The sequence below is a fragment of the Liolophura sinensis genome, chromosome 1, assembly GCF_032854445.1.
Source record: "Liolophura sinensis isolate JHLJ2023 chromosome 1, CUHK_Ljap_v2, whole genome shotgun sequence".
NCBI classification, from domain to species: Eukaryota; Metazoa; Mollusca; class Polyplacophora; order Chitonida; family Chitonidae; genus Liolophura; species Liolophura sinensis.
The window spans coordinates 7,275,026-7,300,034 of record NC_088295.1 but is presented as its reverse complement, the minus strand read 5'-3'; the positions used below and the strand labels follow the sequence as shown (position 1 = coordinate 7,300,034).

At 42.3% G+C, this 25,009-nt stretch overlaps 1 protein-coding gene across 1 annotated transcript; it reads right to left on the bottom strand.

The window, feature by feature from the left end:
• Positions 1–749: 749 nt before the first annotated feature.
• Positions 750–22,571, bottom strand: LOC135477134 (glutamate receptor ionotropic, NMDA 2A-like). Its single transcript, XM_064757292.1, has 15 exons — positions 22,468–22,571; positions 19,924–20,060; positions 17,657–17,846; positions 17,351–17,480; positions 16,715–16,932; positions 15,158–15,302; positions 13,799–13,985; positions 11,704–11,829; positions 11,207–11,230; positions 8,845–9,065; positions 7,926–8,086; positions 7,404–7,585; positions 5,819–6,054; positions 5,371–5,534; positions 750–5,142 (listed from the first exon to the last, which is right to left on the bottom strand). Exons 2-15 carry the CDS (start codon positions 20,039–20,041, stop codon positions 4,779–4,781), a joined length of 2,466 nt encoding a protein of 821 aa, XP_064613362.1. The 5' UTR covers positions 20,042–20,060; positions 22,468–22,571; the 3' UTR covers positions 750–4,778.
• Between the last annotated feature and the right edge of the window lie 2,438 nt (positions 22,572–25,009).

The following is a 25,009-nucleotide window of genomic DNA, read 5'->3' as shown; positions in this document are numbered from 1 at the left end:
GTGCGTAACCGCTCATTGTGTACGTCCCGAAACAAGACTACACAGCATTGTTGCACTGTGTTGATATAAGCCAAAAACAATGTTAAAAGCAATGTTAAAAGCAAAGCTAAATCGTACTCAAATGACAAGCGTAATGCTGTGTTTCATTCAAGGATGTCAACTGTGATTGGTTAATCGATAGCTGCCTGATTACCAATATCGCCACTCATTCACCTAATAATGACTTCTGAATAACGTTCACAAAGCATAGCACCTGAGGGTAGCCGCTTTTTCAACGCACTCTCGTGAGCAAAGGGACGTCACTATTTCTGCCCATGCGCAGCGCTCCATTGGGCCATTGAGAGAGTACATTTGAGTTAGTGCCCTACAGCAACAACAACAAGGATATTACAGTAATGATTTGGAACGATTCCTTTAGGTCAGTGTCTCTAGTCAGTTCACAATCACTTCGTCGATTAAGAATTTTATATACATAAGACCTATATATTATTATTCCCGCATGAACAAGGTTTCTATACTGGTGGACTATGGTGTCCCCGAGTCCTTATCCCTTAGCTTTCTTTATGTTATGACAACATAGCTGTTTGAGTAATTCTAGTCCAGTGATGACTATCAAATATTAATCAACTTCACTGCATTGTTAACCCAATTTTGATTAAGCCATAAGTCGAGGAGACCTGTCATCTGACACTTTTTAAGCGCTCTCCAGTCTTCTATACCCGCTATGTATTACGATGAAAGTCAACACGATCTGTTGTTACTCGTTTTATTGCTTGAAAATGGCGTCAAAACGGCAAGACATGAAATCAAATAATAAATAAAAATGCCCCATTTCAGCGAGTAAATCAAAGTAACATAAAACCATATAACTTTCATGAGCTGAGAGAGCACAATGTACAGGTAATTGTTCTTAACGACAAGCAAACAAAGAAAATGGCATATTTATCATGATATACTTGTAAATGTCAAAAGTTTCAATAAGTGAATCAAAAACAGGGAGGGAATAGAAAGTTTAATTTAGTATAATTATGGTAGATGGTCACTTGGACATATATACATATCCTGTACTGACACTGGACAGAGAAGTCTACATGTAGTTGTTCTGACTCATACACACACACAGCAGCCAAATATATGGTCAGAGTTAAAGGTTTAGTCATATGGCAAAAAGTATACAGTTTTTGACACAGCATTAAACCGCCATTCCCCAAACTGGACATCTTATTTCTGTCCAACACAAACCAAATTTCACGAGTTACAAGTCGTCTTCGCAAGCCCAGAAGGGAGCGTTTTACTTCTGCGTCTCAAGTTCGAAAGAGAGCGTTTCACGCCGTCTGCATCACAAGTCCAAAGGCGAGCGCTTCATGCTGTCTCCGTGACGTCCAGCGGCGAGAACATGCTGTCTCTGTGTCCAGAGGGGATCGCTTTACACTGACTGCGTCCAGAGGCGAGCACTATGAGCCTTCTCCGTGACTAGTGCAGAAACAAGCGTTACACGCTGTCTCTATGACAAGTCCGGAGGCGAGAACTTTATACTCTCTGTGTATAAGTCCAGTGTCGAGCCCTTCCGCTGTCTAAGTCACAGGTCGAAGGAATCCCTAAACTGTGTCAATATGAAGGGTACTGGAGTATTCTTTTTTTTTTTGATTCCCTGTAAACAGCCAAGTGTAATGTGTATATCATAACATATACAACCCGTTTCAGCGAGAACGGCGTGGTGGAACAGAAGGGGGCTTGTCTAAATCAACATAACACACTATACCATAGATAATGCTATATTCTGCACGTGGCCCAGATGATCACAGTGTAATCAAACCAGCTTATGGTTACAGTCTTTTACTTGGGTCAAACTGACCTTCTGTTGCTTCCTTGATGCGACTACAAAACATCCTATCTTTCGCCTGCCCAATCTTCACGAATCCTGAAACCATGGTATTTTACATTTTTAAACTGGTCCTCGGTGACTGAAGAACAGTAAGCTGGGGTGGTAAAGCTTGTCTGTGGTCACAGTATCATGCTAACTTATTGTGGCATAAAAGCAGTATTAAGTATGGACTGAAATGACTGCTTGGCACGTCTAGCCAGTATTTGGCGTCAGTCAAGCCAGATCCATGTCTCATTAAAAGCATACTGATTGAGTGTACACAGATACTGCCAAATACAAACTGAACTCAGCGGAGAGCTAGTTAGAACGGTGCCAAATACAAGATGAACGCGACAAAGACCTAGTGTGAATGGTGCCAAATACAGGCTGAGCGTGGCGGAGAGCTAGTTTGAAGGGTGCCAAATACAGACTGAATGCGACAAAGAGCTAGTTTGAAGGGTGCCAAATACAGAATGAACGCGACAGTGAGATAGTTTGAACTGTGCCAAATACAGACTGAAGGCGGCAGAGAGCTAGTTTGAACTGCGCCAAATACAGAAGGAACGCGGCAGAGGGCTAGTTTGAACTGTGCCAAATACAGACTGAACGCGGCAGAGAGCTAGTTTGAACTGTGCCAAATACAGACTGAAGGCGACAGAGAGCTAGTTTGAACGGTGCCAAACACAGACTGAAGGCGACAGAGAGCTAGTTTGAACGGTGCCAAATACAGAATGAACGCGGCAGAGAGCTAGTTTGAACGGTGCCAAATACAGACTGAACGCAGCGGAGAGCTAGTTTGAACGGTGCCAAACACAGAAGGAACGCGGCAGAGAGCTAGTTTGAAGGGTTACAAATACAAACTGAATGGAGGTACTTTAAGCGGCCACCAAAAACGCCTTGAGTGCGACTGGGAGCTAATTTGCACGGTGCCAAATAATGTCTGTATGCATCTAACTTATTTACAGTATAACAGCAAGACAATATTATCTGAGAATGAAAATACTTGCTGAATCACAAACTCTCCCCTTACATACACAATGACCAAATATCTCAAATGTTATTTTTACAACGTTATTGAGATAAGTTACTGAATATTATCAATTCCATTCGAATGGTACAGCTGGCCTTAGTGTATGAGCAATACAGAATCTAGTCTACACAGATCATTCCAATCAATTCAGATTTTCCGCATCCATTCATGCAATTATGATGAACATACCTCCTGACTATATAAGAAACTGTCCTTATAGTTGATAAAAAAACAATATTTCTAACCAGGAAATAATTCTGGAAACTGTAATATTTAATGACCAACGAATAGGTCTATTACTTAATCCGAAGGCTTATTCACTTAGGAAAGGAAACGCTCACTTTCTATTAAGATGGTATGTATCAAACCTGGCCGCAATCATACATATCTACCCCAGTCGTCACATGATACACAGCCCTGCGCTTGTTCACTGGACCTCCGTTAGCATCAAGGTGAACACTGATCGCTGGTAGCGCATTTCAGATCATGTATGATAACACGGTAAATCCACTGCAGTCCATTATTTCTAAATTACAAGGTCTGCATGGCGTATATGTCTGAGAAAAATAATACAGGTACATGTAAAACGTCTCTACTGGAAATTGAATGCCCAACATGCACCTGATAGCGTGCCTCTCACCCATAGCCCCTGTCCATGGTGTGAATGACCGAGAATGCGAACACCTGTACGGGTAAAACGATTTTAGATGGTGGATGTCCTCACAATCTCATGTTTGAAGCTCGGCATATATGCCCTATGTACATGTAAGTGACACCAAAAGACGTAGTTAGCACGTCTGCTGAGTAAGCATCGTGGACACCAATTACTGTGTCACCATCTACCGGTACTGCGCTCTAACTCAAAACAATGACTGTTACACTTTTGTGACAGCGACAATGGCTAAGTTCCACATGGTCATCAGTGTGGTCACAGCTATCATTGCTAAGCACTACGTGTTGTTCATGTCGTCAGTCACAATGGTTAAGCCCCGCATATCAGCGTTGTCACAGCCACAAGTGTCACGCAGTTTGGGTTGCCGTAGTCTTGTCACAATAGCTAAGCGTCCCGTGCTCATTCGTAGTGTCACAGCAACAGTGGCAAGTGTCAAGCAACTGTTCTGTGTTGTCACAGCCACGACGTCACATCATGAGAGCTGATGGTGAGCAGCACGACAAGAAACAATGCAGCACGAGCCCGTATTTGTCTTGTCCTGCGTCAGTGGCGCTGAATTACTCTCACGCACAAGTGTAATTGCATTAGTATCTAGCTTAGACTTTGTTGACACTTCTGGCGTTTGCCAAAAACTACTGATGACTGCAAGTTCAGTGATACTAAAGTGTCGAGGGCTCTGCGCATGAGTACACAATCTGGCAAGCGCCATTACTATATATGATACCTAAAGTAATTTACAAAAGATGGCATGTATATATCCCTCATAGGATGGAAGAACCACTGCCCTGAAGACTTGCTCCATGGTGTTGGGGTCATGATGGTGACAGATTGGACGTAACAGCTTATCATACACATTCTCCTGCCACAGTCTACAACAGACACAGGCATCGTCATCAAAAAGAAATCGGGGGTCTGATGTGAGAAAAGTCGGAAGCCTTATGACATATACACAAATCACAGCTTGTTGGTCCTGGAAGCTCTTCTGGTGAGGCGTGGCCACTTTGGTCAAACCTGTAGAATTGTTTAGTATGAGCAACATGATTGGATGAGATGGGCAGTATATTGCACGGCCAGGATGATTTCGATGTATTCAATGAGAAAGAATTAATGGCCGTGTCAGTTTAACGTCTTGAGTGCAGGTAAACTAGTCCTTGGTAATCCACTGCGTCAGACGCACACCCGTTTGGTTCCGGAAGTTGCCTGTCCTACTGTCACAAGACTGTTTCCATTTCCATGTTATCGTCCACCTCCACGTAATAGTTACCGTTATGGTAACGCACCTTGGTTGGGGACTTATTACGCTCAGCGCCCAGCATGGCTGACGTGTAGCTGGGCGAACGGCGTACGGGCCACGTGCCCGGTGTGTAGTCAAGCTTGTGAGGCGAGTCTCTGCTACCTTCTATGTCCTCAGCGGAGGATAGGGACCGGGCCTGGGAGGACTCCCCGACTTGGCTGGGATCCCCTTCAAGCCGCGTCATCCCGTTAGGCTGAAGCCTCCGATTAGGCCGCCTTCCTTCCCCGTCGGCGTTCTCCAGTCTCCACACGGCACGTCTATCTGTTTTCAAGCCGCTGTCTCTGGTAAAACAAAGAAAAAAAATTGTGAGAATTTGTGGCAAGGATCATGTGACAATTAATGGCCATTCTTCGCCTCGGTTTCACTCACATTTACACATCCTCACATTTGGTTCCGAAAATCTGGGTTTTGGTGTAATACTTAAACAACCGAGTCAGACTTAGTTACATTCCGTGATATGTTAACAAAATGGTCCATAGAAAAAAGAATAACAAGCTAAAGTCACTCACGCCAGTGTCTCCTGCAGACGGTCAATCTTGAGGAGCGCTAGATCCAACTCATGCCTAACCTTCCACAGCTGTGTCTCACACCTGGCATCCTTACATTTGTGAGTTTTGTGGAAAGCTATGGCCTCCATGACTGACTGTTCAAAAGTTAGAGATTTTCCCATACTCTGCAACCACATAATGTATTTGGCTAAAGATGCAAACACAAACAATAAACGCGATGCACAAACAGTCAATAAAGGTCATGCTGTTATACTGTTATCAGCTAGAAACGATCATTATTTTGATGAGGATCAAATTGGGTGAACAACCAAGGTGTCGCTGGCAATGAATCAGTATAGTCAAACACATTTAATATTATAAAGCGGGGCCTACTAGGCTGAATATGTCAAGGAGATATTCTGGACGCCCCAAGCTAACAAAATCACAGAGAGAGGTATTCTGGACTTACCAAGCTGACCAAACCACAACAGCCACACTTGTCCCATTTCCGTAAACACCCACGACCGAATTTAAAGTAGGAGTGTTCCATTGTGAGGAGAATGGCCCCCAGCAACATGCCGACTAAAAGTAGGATAAAGGCGCTGGTGAAGTTCGGTATTCCCAGTTTATGACTTTTTTCTCCTTTCTTCTTGGTCTTGGAGCAGGCGCCCGCCATCCAGAACCGCTGTAGCCGCTCAAGTTCGCCTAGCAAAACAGAGGAAATTTTTACATCTAATAGTTCGCCTAGCAAAACAGAGGAAATTTTTACACCGATTTATAAGATGACGGGACATAAATCATATTTGGCAACTTTCGTCAATGAAAAACCAGTGTAAATAGACGGTATGAAATCAGTTGATTACATGTACAATATTTCATCATTTTCTGTTCCTGGTTTATCCTGGTCTTACTCAAATCCCAAACACTGCCTCAGTCAACAAAAGCCCTAGTGGCTAAGCAAATTTGTTACAGTGAAGTCTGGTAACAAACATATTAATTCCCTTTAACTGTTCATTCACTGCGATCGTGCCGTGCTGTCATAAATATAATTTATAAACATTATATTCACTGGATGGTAACAATGGGGACACCAGTATACAAATAGTGTATGCTGAAGGATGAACTATCAGGAATTGTCAGCTCCAGTGAAGCAATAATAAACGATCGAGGGTGATTTAATATCTCTTTTTGAGAGCTGCTAATTCCTGCTATTCCATCCCAAGCATGCACTATATGCTTTATTATACGGAAAAACAGGTGTTAACCGATAGCGGTGCTACCCATGGTCCAGTTGTTTACGTCACAAACGAACAGACGTCAGAGAGGCACACAAAGGGGGGTAACTGGGGTAGAATAAACGTACGTCATCGTTGGATATTAGCACGAGATCGTTGGCTATTGCCTGGTGAACGTGCGATATTAATTTGTGAGCGTAACGTTACTTTGCTTGAGCGCGAGATCGTTGAACATCATGTTTTGTGGGATATCATGTGACCGTGTCTTGACCAATGACAAACAAGAACCACTCTTTGAGGTATAATAATGAATATTGTTATACCTCCTATACTGATTTTTAATTTCCATTGGTCAATACACAGCCACACAACGATAACGCGCCCATGCTTAGTAACGTCGCTCTAATTCATAACCAACGATTTCGAGCTAATCTCCACCGACTGCGTGCGTCTTTTCTATTGTATTTGTCTCCCTATGCGTTCTTTGCGTCGTCTGCGTGTTCGTACAGTACTCAATAAAGCGAGGGCTTTCTCCGCTCTGGACAAACAAGTTCTGTGCAAATAAGTTCCAGGTGAGCAAGTACAATTTTTTCGGTGCAATAAAATATAAACTGCAAGCTAGGGATGGGATATAGTACTCGCTGAACATCACTTTTCTCGAGCTGTAAATCCCGATGCCCCAATCCACAGCATGCACTATCTGTATAATTTAGGATGATTTGTTTAGAAGTTAGCAAAACATTGCCATTTTTCAGTAATCCAAAGAATTAAAAGCTGCCAATAATTTGTCAGTTTCCATTAACCTAAGGTGGAACATACCATCTGCCTGAAGCTGGAGGATCACTTGATTGATAGGGTCGATCCACTTCGAGCCATAGGGAAAGGCCACGCCGTAACCGGTGCGGGCGTACCAGTCGCCAACAGTCCTCAGCTTACAGTCTTTGTCCTTGCCAGCTCGGTATTCCAGCACCGTGGCGTCATAGATGAACGCGTCAATGGAACTGTGCAAGTATATCAAATGTCAAGGTTACGGTTCAATAATAAACAATACAGCACATAAGCTTGTTATAAATATTTATTTGATCGGTGTTAAACGCGGTACTCAAGAATATTTCACTTGTACGACGCGGCCAGTATTATCGTCGCAGGTAACCGGACAGAACCCAGTGGAAACCCATGACTATGTGTTTTTAATAAACACATAGAATATTTTGCAAAGTTCTTCTATTTATCCATCTATTTATCATAAAATAAGGAATCTTTCACAATCATGACAATATCTGCCATATGTACTTTCTGAAATGGAATAAAATTTTGTCTCAGATTCTTGTGAAGACGTACCTTGTCTTGACGGCTTCTATACCCTCGTTGACACTGCTCTTGTTGAACTTCTTCATGTACTGGTACACCTCGTAATGATTGTTAATGAGATTAGTCTCTGTGCTTCCGTACGGAACCGTCGCGAACCGGAATGGGGGCTTTGTCACATACGGATTCTTGATCTAAGAAAAAAAACATATACATGTAGTATTTAATTATATCAGACTAGAACACATGGCGCTGCCGCAATAAGATAAGGAAAATAATGTGCAGGCTTAAAAACTATACCATGTATGTTGTAAAGAGATCGTGAGACTGAATTTAGTTAACAAAACTTGCCTGAGAAACTAGAAATGACTGTACTAAACTAGCTGTATGACCACTGACGATAAACAAGGATTGTTTCTGCACCTCATGCTTTCCATACCAGACTGTCTTATTGACAGAAAGAGGAAGTCGCATCAATCTAGCTTAATTTATTTATTTGATCGGTGTTTTACGCCGTACTCAAGAATATTTCACTTATACGACGGCGGCCAGCATTATGGTGGGAGGAAACCGGTCAGAGCCCGGGGGAAACCCACAACCATCCGCAGGTTGCTGCAAGACCTTCCCACGTACGGCCAGAGAGGAAGCCAGCATGGGCTGCACTTGAACTCACAGCGACAGTATTGGCGAGAGGCTCCTGGGTCATTACGCTGTGCTAGCGTCCTAAGTTTAATACCTCATCGACGTCCAGCAAAAAGCTTTGTGATCTGTACAGACACACTGGCAAAGGATAAGTGATGCTCCAGCAACGCTAGACACTTTACAAATTCATTGATGAGTTAAGTTCCTTGATTTTTTTGTAAATTTTCAAGCTGTTTACAGTTTTGTTTGATGTTTTAAAGGGAGTGTTTAAAAGCGGTAATTCACAGTGGAAAGATTGATATGAGCTCACCCTAAGGTCGGTAATGCCGCTCAAATCCCAGTACTCTTCCTTAGTGATCATGAAGGCGGCGAGGTTAGCTGTGTAACTGGCCAGGAAGACCAATGCGAACAGCGCCCAAACGTTCGCCAAGAAGCGGCTGGAGACGCCGCGAGGGTTGTCCACGGTCACTGTGGCTTGGAACAGCATCGACCAGATAAGCCAGAAGGAGCGAAACAACGAGAACTTGTGCTCTAAAATACAACACGGTCAAGAAACTTCTCGTCGAATCTGATGATACCATGTGGTTGTCTCACATTAACATTCAAACTGACGTCATCAAAGTTGCGGAAAATGTCAAAAACGTACATGCATACCGCAGAGTTGAGCTTTTACATTATCTGTAAACCTTTTTGTCGCTTAAAATCGTTATCCTAGAGAATCTATGGCGGGTATTACTAAATATTAGCACAAGTTTAATACAGAATGCACTGGTTATGTGGGGCCCGACACCTTCACGATCATTGACCAGAGGCCAGTTTGTGGACATGACCTTTCGCCTTAGCCACCCCACACAACAGCGATGTACAATAACTATGATTGAAGAAGACTTACAGTTCAAATAATTCCATGTATTGTAGCGAGCGACTGTCACAATGTTGTAATAACGTGTTCGTCATGCATTTATAGACAAATAGCAGTTTAGAATAAGGAGTGAGATATAGAAACATGCAGACAGACACACCACATTACACCAGACATTCATTGTGCCATTTAGCTTTACCTATCTCTTAGCACATATTCAAGGTTTCTTTACCCTTAACACATACACATTCTTCAAAATATAATTTTTGACCAGCATTCAAATGATAACGTAATAAATCTTTTAACTGCTGTGTTCCTTAAAGTGGATTTGTTCACCTTGAAATAAGTGTTAGAGAAGTAAACGACACCTTGTAAGCGACATCATGCGTGGTAAAAGGGAAGATGAAACGGAAAAACAGAGCGGAAATTTTCATATTTGATGGAACGTGAGCGTAGCTTTATATTAAAACTTATTAGCTTCTGATTTTCATGGAGAATAACAGATTTATGCACTTTACTATTTCCCCCATAATTACACTTTTTACTTGCTAGGTAACTAAGATTCAAAGCCTTCAAGACAGCGCAAAGAAAGTCACTTGTGTGCGAGAAAGCTAAAGCCAGTGAAAACATCCTGACAGTGTAAAACAGGCAAAGAAAAGCATTACATACATGTACGTCTCCTTCCAAACCTGAAGTAAGCGGACTCTTGGTAGAGCTACGGTCGCCAGCTTCAGGTTTTCACAGAGATATGTAGCTTCCTGTGCTCCATCTAACAGGCCAGTTGCGGGTTTTGACTGAGATGTAAAGCTTTGCTTGTTCTCTCTCTGGGGGATTGTTAGTATTTGTGGAGATATATATCTTTTTTTAATGCATCTATATAATGACAGGTGATTCCCCTTACCCAGGCTTGTTAGTTTTAGTTTTTATCCTTATTTGGATATACCACAGGGCCTACATAGTGCCTTTACATATCTTACCTTATTGCACTATTAGATTCTGAGTTTATTGGGATGATTTCAATCAACGTCACAAGTTATTACTATGAAAACTGTTTAGACGCGTGTAAAGGATAAGCCATCAAATTCCTTCACTCTATGTTTCTTACATTTAGAAAAGACTATTATCCTCTTGTAAGTACGTGTGGTCGGAGTCTACAGAGCTTGTGGCATTACCATTACTAGTTGTATTATTGAATTTCTCGCACTGAACACCACTTGAGCTCTGATTAAATTTCTACGCCAAGAACAGTCTTTGCGTCTGTCCGGAATCACTGAAATCCGATAACTGATTATCTTACATGAGTAAGTTTCATATTTTAATTTTTTAAGTTCTCTTAGTTTTTTACTTTATAGTTCTTGCTTAGGTTTTCTGGTGTATTTTTATTTGCTTTGTCTTTCTTCAGGTTTTAATGGAGATATATAGCTTACGATGTAGGGGGATTTCTCAGTGTATATACCCTTGCTTTGCCTTACGGATAGCTAACTTCTTGTTTTGACAAAACATATGTGACCTTGCTTGCAATGTTTTAGGAAACGTCAGGTCGCGTAATGCATTACCATGAAATAAGTAGCTTTGTTTGCGTTGTCTTAAGGGCTGGTGATTCCACAGTCTAACTACTGGGTTCTAAGGAGTATTTTCCCGTTTTATGTACGAGATACAGACTACATGTAAACATAACTACTCTTTGCATAACAGACCACAACACGCCGGTGCTAGCTACATGTAATATTACGGCTAGGGTGGGTTTAACCTGCCTAACCCCAGTGATCTTTACTCCTTACACACTGACTCAAAATACACATGCACTCACCGCTGGTGGGCTTGTCAGCAAGGCCTTGTGAGGAAGAAAATAAAACACAGGCCATGTTTAACTATCGATATTCTCATTGTTTAAATCACAAAAAGCAGTAGTCACCTCGTGCTTTCTGGTCTACGATATGACTAATTGGTCATCAGTAATGGTGTACGATAGCGTTGAAGTTCATGGACATGCTGTATATTGACTCTGAATTTCAAACCGTGGTAGTCATAAGGCCCCCTGTGGCAGAAGTGGTTTGTGTTACATGCTTAAACATGCTTTCATTTATAAATAAGTAGATCACCTATTCTTTTTCTAGGATATGTAAGGAAAACGTTTTCATTTACATGGGAGAAGTTATTATTCACGATGTACAGTTAGAGCAGTGATTGTGTGCCGTGTCACTTTACCTTGTCCTCCGCTAGGGAGACTACATGTAGCTCTACGTCTATTCGGTGCGATTTTCTGACGAGCGCACCAGTACCACTAGAATTACCTCAGCCAGTTACCTCTCTTTGCTGTTTTCCCTTGATTGAGGCCTTGGGGGCTTAGCCACTCAAAAATGAAAATAGACGCTCCGATGGCATGAACACTAAACACTAGAATTAAACACCACGCTGGGAAGTCATACGGCTCTGAAAGATAGCAAGCCAGATAAAAAAGAGACATAAAATAAACAAATCAATAAAGCTTTTGTTGTCAGGACTCACCTGAGTGAAGACTGAAATAAAGTGTGTGTGGATGTTCTTTGATCGCAGTTGAAGATTAGCGATTGTGGCCGCAACGCAAAAAGGAGAATGTGGGGATAGATGCCGGAGAGAAAGGTGATATGGCAATAATGAGTGCTTAGGCAGGCGGGAGGAGAGAGGCATGAGGCAGAGGTGTGCTCATGGTGGGTGTTGAGACAGGCGGGAGAGAGAGGCATGAGGCAGAGATGTGCTCATGGTGGGTGTTGAGACAGGCGGAAGAGAGAGACATGAGGCAGAGGTGTGCTCATGTTGGGTGTTGAGACGGGCGGGAGAGAGAGGCGTGAGGCAGAGGTGTGCTCCTGGTGGGTGTTGAGACATGTGGGAGAGAGAGGGCGTGAGGCAGAGGTGTGCTCATGGTGGGTGAGAGAGAGAGAGAGAGAGAGAGAGAGAGAGAGAGAGAGAGAGAGAGAGAGAGAGAGAGAGAGAGAGAGAGAGAGAGAGAGAGAGAGTGCAAGATAAAGGTATGTCAATTGTGAATGCTGAAATGGGATGTGCAACTGATGGGTATTGAAATAAAACGAATGATAAGGAAATGTCATTGGCGTGTGTCGAAATACAAGCAATAGAAAAGGGACTGTCAATGACGAGTGTTGAAATACAAGCAAGAGAAATGGTAAGTGGGAACGTTTGTCGACAAGCGTGAGTCTGGACGTCCTACTGCGCATACACATGTAAATATGTTACAACACCCGAGACGGTCAAATGTCAAATTACCTCCAACATAAAGGCCTTTATTGAGGCCATTTGGACTGGTATACTCAAAGGTGAAAACCAAGATGGACACAACGTGGATACACAACAGGAGTATTAGAATCCACGAGGTCATATCAAACGGTTCTGAAACGCAACACATGAAAATGATTTGGCTAAAGTGGAAATGGTTTAGTATGCGGGAACAAAGTGTGAATGCATGATATTATGCAAACGTTCGCCAGGCAGTGGTTCAGTATACAGGGGCAAAGAATGATAACTGTTGTTAGGCAAAACACTCGCCGGACATTGGTTCAGCATGCGGGGACAAAGAGTGATTAAGTGATCTTAAGCAAACATTCGCTGGGCTAAGATTCAGTATACGGAAACAAAAGGTGATTACCAGATGTTAGGCAAACGTTTGCCGACAGAGATTCAATATGCCTGAGCAACATGCGGTTCAGTCCGGGAAATCAGAGATTGATTGAACGAATGGTCATATGACAGACGTTCACTAAGTGTGATGTTAGGCAAACGTTCGCCGGGCACTGGTTCATTATTGGTGGGGGGAAGAGTGGAGGGCAAGGAATGTTTGAGAGATGTCAGGCCACATCATGGATTGGTTACAGTAGGGAAGCAATGGTTACAGTGGATGAACCGTGATTACAGCGGGTGTACTTAATGCAGTGAATGACCGGTGGCTTGAATGTGGAAGTGTGTGGTTTATCTGTGTGGAAACCTTGAGGTTTTGTTTGTGATAGCTATGCCTATAACTACCAAGTGTCTGTCTGTATTAATACAGGATGAGTTTTGCCCGTTTCTGACATGAACGACATAATGGATGATTAGCGATAAAAGGATGTACACTTAAAAGTGTGTCACATATGGGATTCTAATCACAAAAATTTCATTTTCATATTACACTTAATACCATCTCAAATCAGACCAAGTAATTAAGTGGAATGTGACAAAAAGTTTTACTCCTCAAATTACACTTTACACTTAGTTATACGATGAAGAAAAATTATTACAAGAAATTAAATATTAAACCTTTGCAGCAGACATGTCAATGCTGGAGGGTTGTTCCATTGGCAACATGAGAGGTTACAGTCCGGATAAGCGAGATCGAGCCTGGTACTGCGAGAGGTTATAGATGAGAACATACCTAGAAAGGCTGTGGCAGAAATGGCACCGTCCCTGATACCAACAATGATGGTGATTCCAGTCTCCAGATACGGCACCGAAAACTCCACCTTCTGGTTCCGCTCAGGCGTTATTTTAAGAGAGGTAACTACAATGTCAGCCTTGTCGTCCATCAATGCTTTCACAAGGCCATTCCATTCTTTAGTTTCCTGAAGGAATGAAAAGCCAGTATACAATTTTTAATGATAACAGTATACTATGTTTAATGATAACAGTTTACTATGTTTAATGATAACAGTATAATATGTTTAATGATAGCAGTATACTATGTTTAATGATAACAGTGTACTTTGTTTAATGATAACAGTTTACTATGTTTAATGATAATAGTATACTATGTTTAATGATAACATGGGTAAAATTTGCTAATATTATCTGTAAGTGTGGACCATATATCTGGATAATAAACTTACAAAAGACTCCACGAAACTGAACAAGTGTACAACTAGACGACTAGAAATCCTTTCTTAAAACTTTGATCTAGCATCCCAAGACATGTAACTTACGGCGTATTTTGTTTGTAAACACTGTTTTACGTAAGTTTTATAATCACTGACTCCCTGTAGAACAATACACCAATATATAGTGTGAATGGTAAACGCGACAAAGTCATCCTCTTGTACTACCCGAGGACATATGTTTAGCGAAGTATTGTCTATTCACGTGTTTGTGTGAAGACCATGTCGATGTGATGTGTGAAGACATGTCCAAGTGACGTGTGAAGACATGTTCACGTGGTATGTGAAGACATGTGGGAGCATCCGTGGTTCAGTTGGTTAGCGCACTAGCGTAGCGTAATGATTCAGGAGCCTCTCACCAATTCGGGCGCTGTGAGTTCAAGTCCAGCTCATGCTGGCTTTCTCTCCGGCCGTATGGTTGTGGGTTTCCCCCGAGCTCTGCCCTGTTTCCACCTACCATAATGCTGGCCGCCGTCGTTTAAGTGAAATATTCTTGAGTACGGCGTAAAACACCAATCAAATAAATAAATGAAGACATGTGTGCACGTGGTATGCAAAGACATGTCAATGTGGTTTTTGAAAACATGTCCATGTGGTGTGTGAAGATATGTCCACGTGGTGTATGAAGACATGTCCATGTGGTGTGTGAAGACATGTTCAGGTGGTGTGTGAAGATATGTCCACGTGGTGTGTGAAGACATGTCCATGTGGTGTGTTGAGATATGTCCTTGTGGTGTGTGAAGACATGTCCATGAGGCGTGTGAAAACCTGTTCAGGTGGTGTGTGTAGATATGTCCTTGTGGTATGTTGAGATATGTCCGTGTGTTGTGTGTTGAATGTCCATGTGGTGTGTGAAAACATACCCTGTTTTCTCCACCCCAGAGCCCATCCTCCACGTCAAACAAAGTGAAGTCGAAACCGAGGGAACGGTTCAGCATTCCAAGTAGGTCCATTGCCAGCCCCGTACAGCACATCATCTTCGTACCGTTGGTGTAGTAGTCAGCCTCCCTAATAACAAATCAATATGGTGATAATATCTATTATCGTAACAGTCTTTAGACTCACAAAAGACTTACTTGGCAATAATTTCGTGCTATACGTGGGACGATACAACTATGGAACCGCACTAACACGCCACTGAATCGCCGGAACAAAGCAAATAGTCTTCGTGAGTGTAAAGACATCTCTGGACAGTAGCTGCCTGAGTACAAACACCTTGCTCAACTGCTGGAATATCGCGTCTAGCAAAGGCCATAACAAATACGTCGCTCAACTGCTGGACCAACGCGACTTATCTCTGTAAGCACAAATTTGCTTCTCAACTTCTAGAACACCTCATCTTGCATATCTCAGAAAAATGCGACTAGCCTATGTCAGAACAAACATGTCGCTCATGAGCTACTGGACCAATGCGATTAGCGTATGTAAGCACAAACATCGCTCAACTGCAGAAACAACGCGTCTAGCCTACGCCGGAACAAACACGTCACACAGCTGTTAGATCAACGCAACTTTGTAAAACGTCGCTCAACTTCAGGAACAGCACGACTGGCCTACGCCAGAACAAACGCTTCGCTCTACTGATGGAGAAAGTTACTAGCCTATACCACAGCAAACACATCTGTCAACGGCTGAAAGAATGCAAAAAATCTGTGCCAGCAATCACTTCATTGTTACACTATATTAACTGCTCACAGTATATTTTTTTTTAAAATTACATAAATAAATACACGTATGCCAGGCTTCTTTCACACAATTACTATCTACGTCCTGCGGGCAAATTGATTGGTGTGCACAATCACGAAAACAACCGAGTTCCCGTTTCTATTTATAGACGATCTCACCCTAATGCAATCTGCTATGGCATATACAGGAAAATGGCTAGAACGAAATGTCACAATAAAACTCGGTGCAATATGTACTGAATTAGAGCGACGAAGTAACCAAATAGAAGCCGGTGCCCAGAACAGCTTAAGGAGTTTATGGTTCAAGCTCGAATTGAACAATAACACCAAAAACCTATATGTCCAGTTTTGATAACATCTCTCCAGTGGCCAGCCAGACTGGACGAAGTGAAGACATGCGAACTATCATCACACGCAGTGGGATACTACTATCGATCTCTGCTTTTCTGAAAAAGGCCTTCGCAAGGATATATTCAAATATTCAATATGAGAAATATTCAAGTCACTTTAGTTTTCTTCAAAAATTATTTCTATATAATGGTTAGAAATCACACAATACTAGTAAACAGATTATGAATATGACAAAATGTTTAATGTGCCAAAACTGTGGCATATTCTTGACGATCGGAGTACTCTCCCCTTTACTCACCCTCAGGCGCGCCTCCTGCAGGGCTTAGTACGTTGTCAGTTTTTTGGCTAGACTCCAAAGCGGGTGCGCTTAATTTCAGCACTTACCCAGGTTTTCCGTGTCTTATCCAGGTCCTACATTTGAATGCTTTCCGTTTGCCACACGTTCCGTCCGGCTCCATCTCATTATATGTAACGTACGGTTCTTCCTCTAAGGTCATAACACGAAGGTGGTATTTGGAAGGCTTGCCAGAAGGAGGTGATTTTCTACCCCCAGGCCAAGTGATGTCGTTCAGGATAAGCCCGTCCTTGTCCCACGTACCGATCTGAGACAAAAAATCTACCCACATTACACTGTTATCTAATGCAGGTAGAAAAAATTATCGCGATGAAGTGTTAGGTTTACTAACGTAAGTTTAATGTAAGTCATTCGTCAACAAAATCTAATTTTTGGAGACATTAGAAAAGTACAGAGGTTCTAAAAACAGTTATCACATAACTATTACAGCAATCTTCTACACGGCATAAAGTCATCAAGTATACGAAACTATTCAGGTCAGACCAATGCGGTCACTATGAGCTGATGTCCAGCTCACCCTGGACCATAATGTTGGCCGCCGTCGTATAAGTGAAACATTCTTGAGTACTACTCAAACCACCAATGAAATAAATAAATAAATACATATGTGAGTGTAATAGCCAAGGGGTTATAAACGTGAATCCTGTGTGAAAGGCGTTCCTTACCGGTGCCCAATATCTGTCCGCTTTCAGGTTTGTGATGTTAACGCTTGTGTATTTCAGAAGACCATTCTCGTCAAAGCTGACCTCAGGGTCACCGCGTCTTGCCGGCCGCACGGTGGCATTTTTTAAATATCTAAAATGAGGACAAAAATCGGCGGCTAGAAAAACTGATTTAAGTGACCTGTTATCATAAAATGCACATTGGCGCCAATGTAAATATTTCCTGTAGAATCGCACTGTCAGAATTTCTTGCCCTGGCTATAATTCTTTATTTGAGTTAATACCCTATTTATTTAATTGTTATCTTACTGGAAGAAGTTTTTGCCGTCCTTCCAGTAGAGAGGTGCCGATGTGGAGCAGGACATGTTTGGCTTGATGGTATTGAGCTTCTCTCTGGGAACCCCTTCATCGGCAATCGTCTTCAGGGCGTTCACCCAGAGCTGAGAGGCGGATTTTATCATCATGGACATGGCCGTGGCGTCTGCCAGGAACTGGATGCCTGCAAACATCAGGTGTTGGTGAGATACAGTAAATTGTACTCTGCTGTGTCTCAAAACAACGTTTGTGGAAAGCAAGTAAATCGTTTTGTTGTGTCTCAAAACTGAATATTTGCGATGAGAGACAGTAAATAATTCTGGTGTGCACCGAACATATGTAAAAGGAAAGAGAAAATCATACTCTGGTGTGTGGCATAAATAAACAATTTTGGTGAGACAAAGCAAATCATACGATGGTCTGTCTCAAAACCTGACAACTGTGGTGAGAGACACTAAATCACACCCTCTATCACACGTATTAGAATGTACTATTTTGGAGAGACAATCATACTCTTATGTATCTCAGACTAGACATTTGGGGTTAGTAACAGTAACTCATACTCTAGTGTATCTCAGACTAGACATTTGCGGTTAGAGACAGTAAGTCATACCTTGGTGTATCTCAGACTAGGCATTTGCGGTTAGAGACAGTAACTCATACCTTGGTGTATCTCAGACTAGGCATTTGCGGTTAGAGACAGTAACTTACACTCTGGTGTATCTCAGGCTAGACATTTGCAGTTAGTGACAGTAAGTCATACTCTGGTGTATCTCAGATTAGACATTTGCGGTTAGAGACAGTAACTTACACTCTGGTGTATCTCAGGCTAGACATTTGCTGTTAGTGACAGTAACTCAAACCCTGGTGTATCTCAGACTAGACATTTGCGGTTAGAGACAATAACTTACACTCTGGTGTATCTCAGCCTAGACGTTTGCGGTTAGTGACAGTAAGTCATACTCTGGTGTATCTCAGACTAGACATTTGCGGTTAGAGACAGTAAGTCACACTCTGGTGTATCTAAGGCTAGACATTTGCGGTTAGAGACAGTAACTCATACTCTGGTGTATCTCAGACTTGGCATTTGCGGTTAGTGACAGTAACTCATACTCTGGTGTATCTCAGACTAGACATTTGCGGTTAGTGACAGTAAGTCATACTCTGGTGTATCTCAGACTAGACATTTGCGGTTAGAGACAGTAAGTCATACTCTGGTGTATCTCAGACTAGACATTTGCGGCTAGAGACAGTAACTTACACTCTGGTGTATCTCAGACTAGACATTTGCGGTTAGAGAGTAAGTCATACTCTGGTGTATCCCAGACTTGGCATTTGCGGTTAGAGACAGTAACTTACACTCTGGTATATCTCAGACTAGACGTTTGCGCATTTAGAGACAGTAAGTCATACTCTGGTGTATCTCAGACGAGACATTTGCGGTTAGTGACAGTAAGTCATACTCTGGTGTATCTCAGGCTAGACATTTGCGGTTAGAGACAGTAACTCATACTCTGGTGTATCTCAGACTTGGCATTTGCGGTTAGAGACAGTAACTTACACTCTGGTGTATTTCAGACTAGACGTTTGCGCATTTAGAGACAGTAACTCATACTCTGGTGTATGTCAGACTAGACATTTGCGGCTAGAGACAGTAAGTCATACTCTGGTGTATCTCAGACTAGACATTTGCGGTTAGAGACAGTAACTCATACTCTGGTGTATCTCAGACTTGGCATTTGCGGTTAGAGACGGTAACTCATACTCTGGTGTATCTCAGACTAGACATTTGCGGTTAGAGACAGTAACTCATACTCTGGTGTATCTCAGACTAGACATTTGCGGCTAGAGACAGTAACTTACACTCTGGTGTATCTCAGACTAGACATTTGCGGTTAGACAGTAAGTCATACTCTGGTGTATCCCAGACTAGATATTTGCAGTTAGAGACAGTAAGTCATACTCTGGTATATCATAGACTAGACATTTGCGGTTAGAGACAGTAAGTCATACTCTGGTGTATCCCAGACTAGATATTTGCAGTTAGAGACAGTAGGTCATACTCTGGTGTATCTCAGACTAGATTGATGAGGACATCATACCTTGGAATATCTGAAAAAAAACCTAGGAGGTTTCGTGATCACGAACCCTGCAATTACGATCTCAAATTACCTTAAATGAAAGTGAAAATAAAACAGCAAAATTTTTATATATTGTCTGTAATATTAGTTGTAACCGTTGAAATCTCACAATGAATTTACCAATCATTCCCTCTGGGAACTCGGCTGACGCCTTCCTCTCCAGTCGCTCCACGGTTGCTTGGGTGACCAGCCACATGTAGCGAGGACTTGTCAGGGACACGTTAGCCGCAGCCGTCATGATGTGACGAGCTTCTTTCCTGAAGTCAGCAAACATATGTCATGTATAGTCTAGAATTTACCCATAATTGAAACCCTTCTGTGAAAATATAAGTCTTACAGCCCATTTACGTTGCTGCAGAACACACCTTCAGAGGTATCAGAGAAGACGTTTTATGGCATTATTTAACACCGCGGCGGCAGTACACGAGACATTCTGAAATATTCCAGAACACCTTTAACAGTAGGTCTACAACTATCCTGTCTGTATGATCATTACATTGTCGCAGCTATCAGCTGTCTCGGCAGTCACATGAGCGAGACAAACAACAATTAATCAACACGTGGGGTAGATGAGCGTCTGATATTTTTCATCACAGGACTGGCTTTCTGTGTGGTATACCAGTTGCACGATATATTTTTTAGCCCTGGACTAACCACAAGGCATTTATTCACATTAGCAAACACACTTTCATAATGAACAGTAAACTGCCATTTGGTCTTATTGTAGAGGGCGTGGCTTCATACATATTCACTTATCATGTGTACTTTGCATAGGCTAAATCACATGTTTCCTTCCAGAGTTGCACGATACTCGGCCGATGATGGGAAGCTTGAAGAGTTATCTCCCCTGGAACAGAGCCCTTGGTGGGATGAAGGCGCGCCTTCAAATCGCTTGAGCCGTTCACACCGGGTGTTCCACAAGCAGTTCAGCATTTGGCTCAGGTGTGGCCGGCAAATGAGCAAACTGTAATCTGAGGGAGTAATTTCACCACAAGCACGAGTCTCAGCTGGAGATATTGTCCCAATGTAAATAATGACGGTAACAGCTGGACCTCATTTTAAAAGTGTCATCAAACATAGAGTTACTACCCAGCAGACCCCACACTGGGATGAAGTTAGTAAATTTTTTATTTCATGTACTATCCAATTAACTTTTCCCCAGACTCGATCCAAGGCTGTCTGGTCACATCCCCAGACTCGCTCCAAGTCTGTCTGGTCACATCCCGAGACATTTCGTTTGCACTTGACAATTTCCTACTAAATTCAATATCAAGAAGTGGCACAACAGTTTGACTTTTCATATAATTTTTCATTTTTATTTATTAGCCATTTAATGTCGCCAGTCATGGATCTATCAATTATGACCACCGCAATTACGCCATAGTGCCCTTGGCTACTAATATATACATGTTTAACTGGAGATTCATCGGTTCCAAGTCTACCCATCGCTTGTCACATCTATTGAGAGACCTGTCCCTCAACGACATTCATCGCTTTAACATCTGTTGACAGGCGTCATTCTTCACTATAGCATTTGTCCACATCTATTGTCATGCATGTGCCGCCACGACATTCGTCGATTCCGCATCTTTTTGCACACGCCTCTCCTCCGTGACATTCATCGCTTCCACATCTTTTGATAGGCTTGATCCTCCACGACATATATCGCTTCCACATCTACTGAGCAGCCTGTCCCTCCACATCATTCATCACTTCCACATCAACTGACAGACATGATCCTCTTTCGCGAAATTCATTCCAACGCGTCATTCATCGCCTCCTAATCTAATGACTGTCGTGTCCTTCAGGACAGTCATATATTGATAGGCCTGTCCATAAAGGGCATTCATCGCTTCAACATCTGCTGACAGGCCTTATCCTTCACTATATCTCTTATCCGCATCTATTCACATATTCTCCACGACATTCATCGCTTACACATCTATTGACAAGCCTGTTCCTCCCTCGCGATATTCATTCCAAAGCGTCATTTATCGCCTCCACATCTAATGACTGGCCTGTCCCTCCAACGCGCAATTCATCGCTTCCACATCTGTTGACAGGTCTTATCCTTCACCATAACTTTCAACAGCATCTATTGACATACCCTCCATGACACTCATCGCGTCCACATATAATGACAGGCCGGTCCCGCCATAACCTAATTCTTCACGCATCTATTTAGCGATTTGTCCCTCCACCACGACATTAATCCTTCATCTATTGACGGGGCCTCCGTGGCACAGTTGGTTAGCGCACTAACGCAGCGTAATGACCCAGGAGCCTCTCACCAATGCGGTCGCTGTGAGTTCAAGTCCAGCTCCGGCCGTATGTTGGAAGGTCTGTCAGCAACCTGCGGATGGTCCCCGGGGCTCTGCCCGGTTTCCACCCACCATAATACTGGCCGCCGTCGTATAAAAAAAATCATGTACTGACTCTTCTAACACACCGCAACATATATATGGGCGTTTAGATATCAAAACAGCATTATCACATAGCTGTATAGTAACACATTAAAAGTATATAATAGTAACATTTATACAAGTGTTTGTGAAATAGCTTACGTCGAGTATGTAAGTAACATTACACATATTTGTACAGTAGTACAGTCGGTGTGGGCGATATTTATGAAGAGGTATTAATAGAGTTAAAAACAACACTCACGTGGAAGCATAAAGTAGGATAATTCTTGTGTCCGAGTTCTTCAGTTTTAAAAGCTGTCGCTGAAGATACGCTTGAGAGTCGTCGGTTAAAATTAATTCATTCAAAATTTCAAACCTGTAAAGAGTGAAATGTAAATGATATATGTCATCCAGAATATGACTTTCTGCCAGGGTAATGACTCAGCTGGAAACTAACCAAATTAGACAGCTGACAACAAGATGTGAAAAGCAAAGGACACGTTGAACATTACAAACGTTGACGGCCAAACATACACACGGGCAGACCACAGGACAAAGTCAATGGCATTGACTCCAAAAGCAGGCCTAACACAAACTTAACAAAATGAAAGCCTCCCTGTATATAATCACAACCATAAATGTCACACATGATCTGTTTGTACGAGTCTTGTTCCTTCAGATGTATTTTCTGGAGTTTTCTTTAAATTGATGAAATCATGTGTGTGTGGAAGAGAAAACTTGAGTAGGCCTACACTCCTACGATTGAAACTTTGTTACCATCTGGATTTATACGCCTCCTCAACGTATGGTTACTGCTCGTCTGTCAAGTAACTCAAGTGTTTATGGAAGGAAATAAAGACGGGCGAAAAACTGCAGAGTGATGTCATGGGACGTAACAGAAGAAATACATTCCTGCAATTCACGTTATAATAAATTGGGCTAATTTAAAGATTTAACCCCTTAAACCCAGTCTTTCCAAACTAGGTTTATTTTATTTGCAGCCCATATTAGATATTTCTTTCATGTTGCTATCATAACGATTACCTTACTAGTCTTGTCTCTACACTTCTTGTGCAAAAGAGTAACATTATGCTTACTATAAGAAGCCACCGCAGATTGCAAATGCTCAGAGTCAGGGTAGAGTTCTGTGTTAATAGGGGATACTAATACGCACCTAGTGTTTGACTGGCTATACCACAAAAACTTCGCTCATCTATACCACTATGCCCGCTGTCACCCCACGTACCTGTTGTGTTTCATAGGTACTGCCACAAAACTCTCCCCCCACCTGTCGTGTTTGGTCGGCTCTACCACTACCCCTACCCCCTGCTCTCACCCCACATGTCGTGCTTGGCCGACTATACCACTACGCCTCACCTGTCCTGTTTGGTCGGCTGTACCACTCTGCCCTCTCTCCACCCATTTGTCGTGTTTTCGTAGAAAATACCACAATACTCTCGCTCTCACTTGACTTGTCGTGTTTGGTCGGCTACATCACTATCCGCTTGGCTTTTATCCCATCTGTCGTGTTTGGTTGGCCTTTCCCCTATACCCTCGCTCTCGCCCAATCTATCGTGCTTGTTTGGTCATTCCCCCCTACTCTAGCTCTCGTCCCATCTGTCGTGTTTGTTTGGTCCTACCCTCTTACCCCCGCTCTCACCCCATCTGTCGTGGTTGGTTGGTCATACCCCTATATCCCCGACCCCACCTCACAGCATTTGTTTCTTTCATCATCTCAAATTTGGTACTTCCTCCTCTTCCCAGATACATGCCAACCAATATAAACTGGCCAAGTTATTCATAACAGAATCAGTAGCTTTTTAGTAAATTAACAAAGCTCTAAAACTACTTGTACATAAATATAAAATCATGACAAATTACCTTATGTAGTTCTGAAAACACCGAAATATATATGCATATACGAAAAAATGATGAAAAAAAGATAAGAAAATAGGAAAATATATTTTACTGTCAGGGAATATTTTATTATGAAAACGGTATCAATGAGATGATTGAACAGACACGCATCACTTTCCGGGAACCGACAGTCTCTATGTAAAATATGATGTTATACCTCTTCTACACTGTAACCAAGGGATTAACTACTCGGAACATTATCTACTAGACTCGCTATTTGTAGTGCTGTGTTTAACTACAGATGACTTCAAATATACAGACTACGATATATGTAGATGTATGAGCTGGTAACAACACTTGATTCCTCCTAAGATGCAAATCATCCACATTCAGACGGAAGCAAACGTCAGTGATACCGTGTCTGAAGCATTGAATTGCACTTATTGTTCGAAGGAAATGAACAATTTTAGCAAAATCCCAAGGTAATCAGATTGCTGACAGAAGTTGATTTTATGAAGACGATTTATAGCTCTTCAGTTCTTGGGTTTCATATTGTTTTATTGTTTGGAGAAATTCGACGCTGTGACCTTCTGCATATCCTTCACTATGAGACAGGCCAGAACGCTGGTGTTCGCTGCCGCTGGTTGGTGTCTAGGGATGTGCTGTCTACATGTGAAGGGGGAGCATTCTGGTAGGGTAGCACAAATAAAGCATCCAGTAAAGACATGCCTGTCAACTATAAAAACGTCTCTAGTTCAAAGAAAGATCCACACAAAACAATACAACGCAAAATTCTGCAAAACGCGTTCGAAAATCCTTTAGTCACATAGGCACATGACGAGCTCGTGACCCTAACAGCCTTATCCGCATAGCTGAACAGCAAGCCTTAAAGTCATATCTGCATAAGGTTTTACCGGTATAAACCTCACGGCCATTTTGAAATTAGA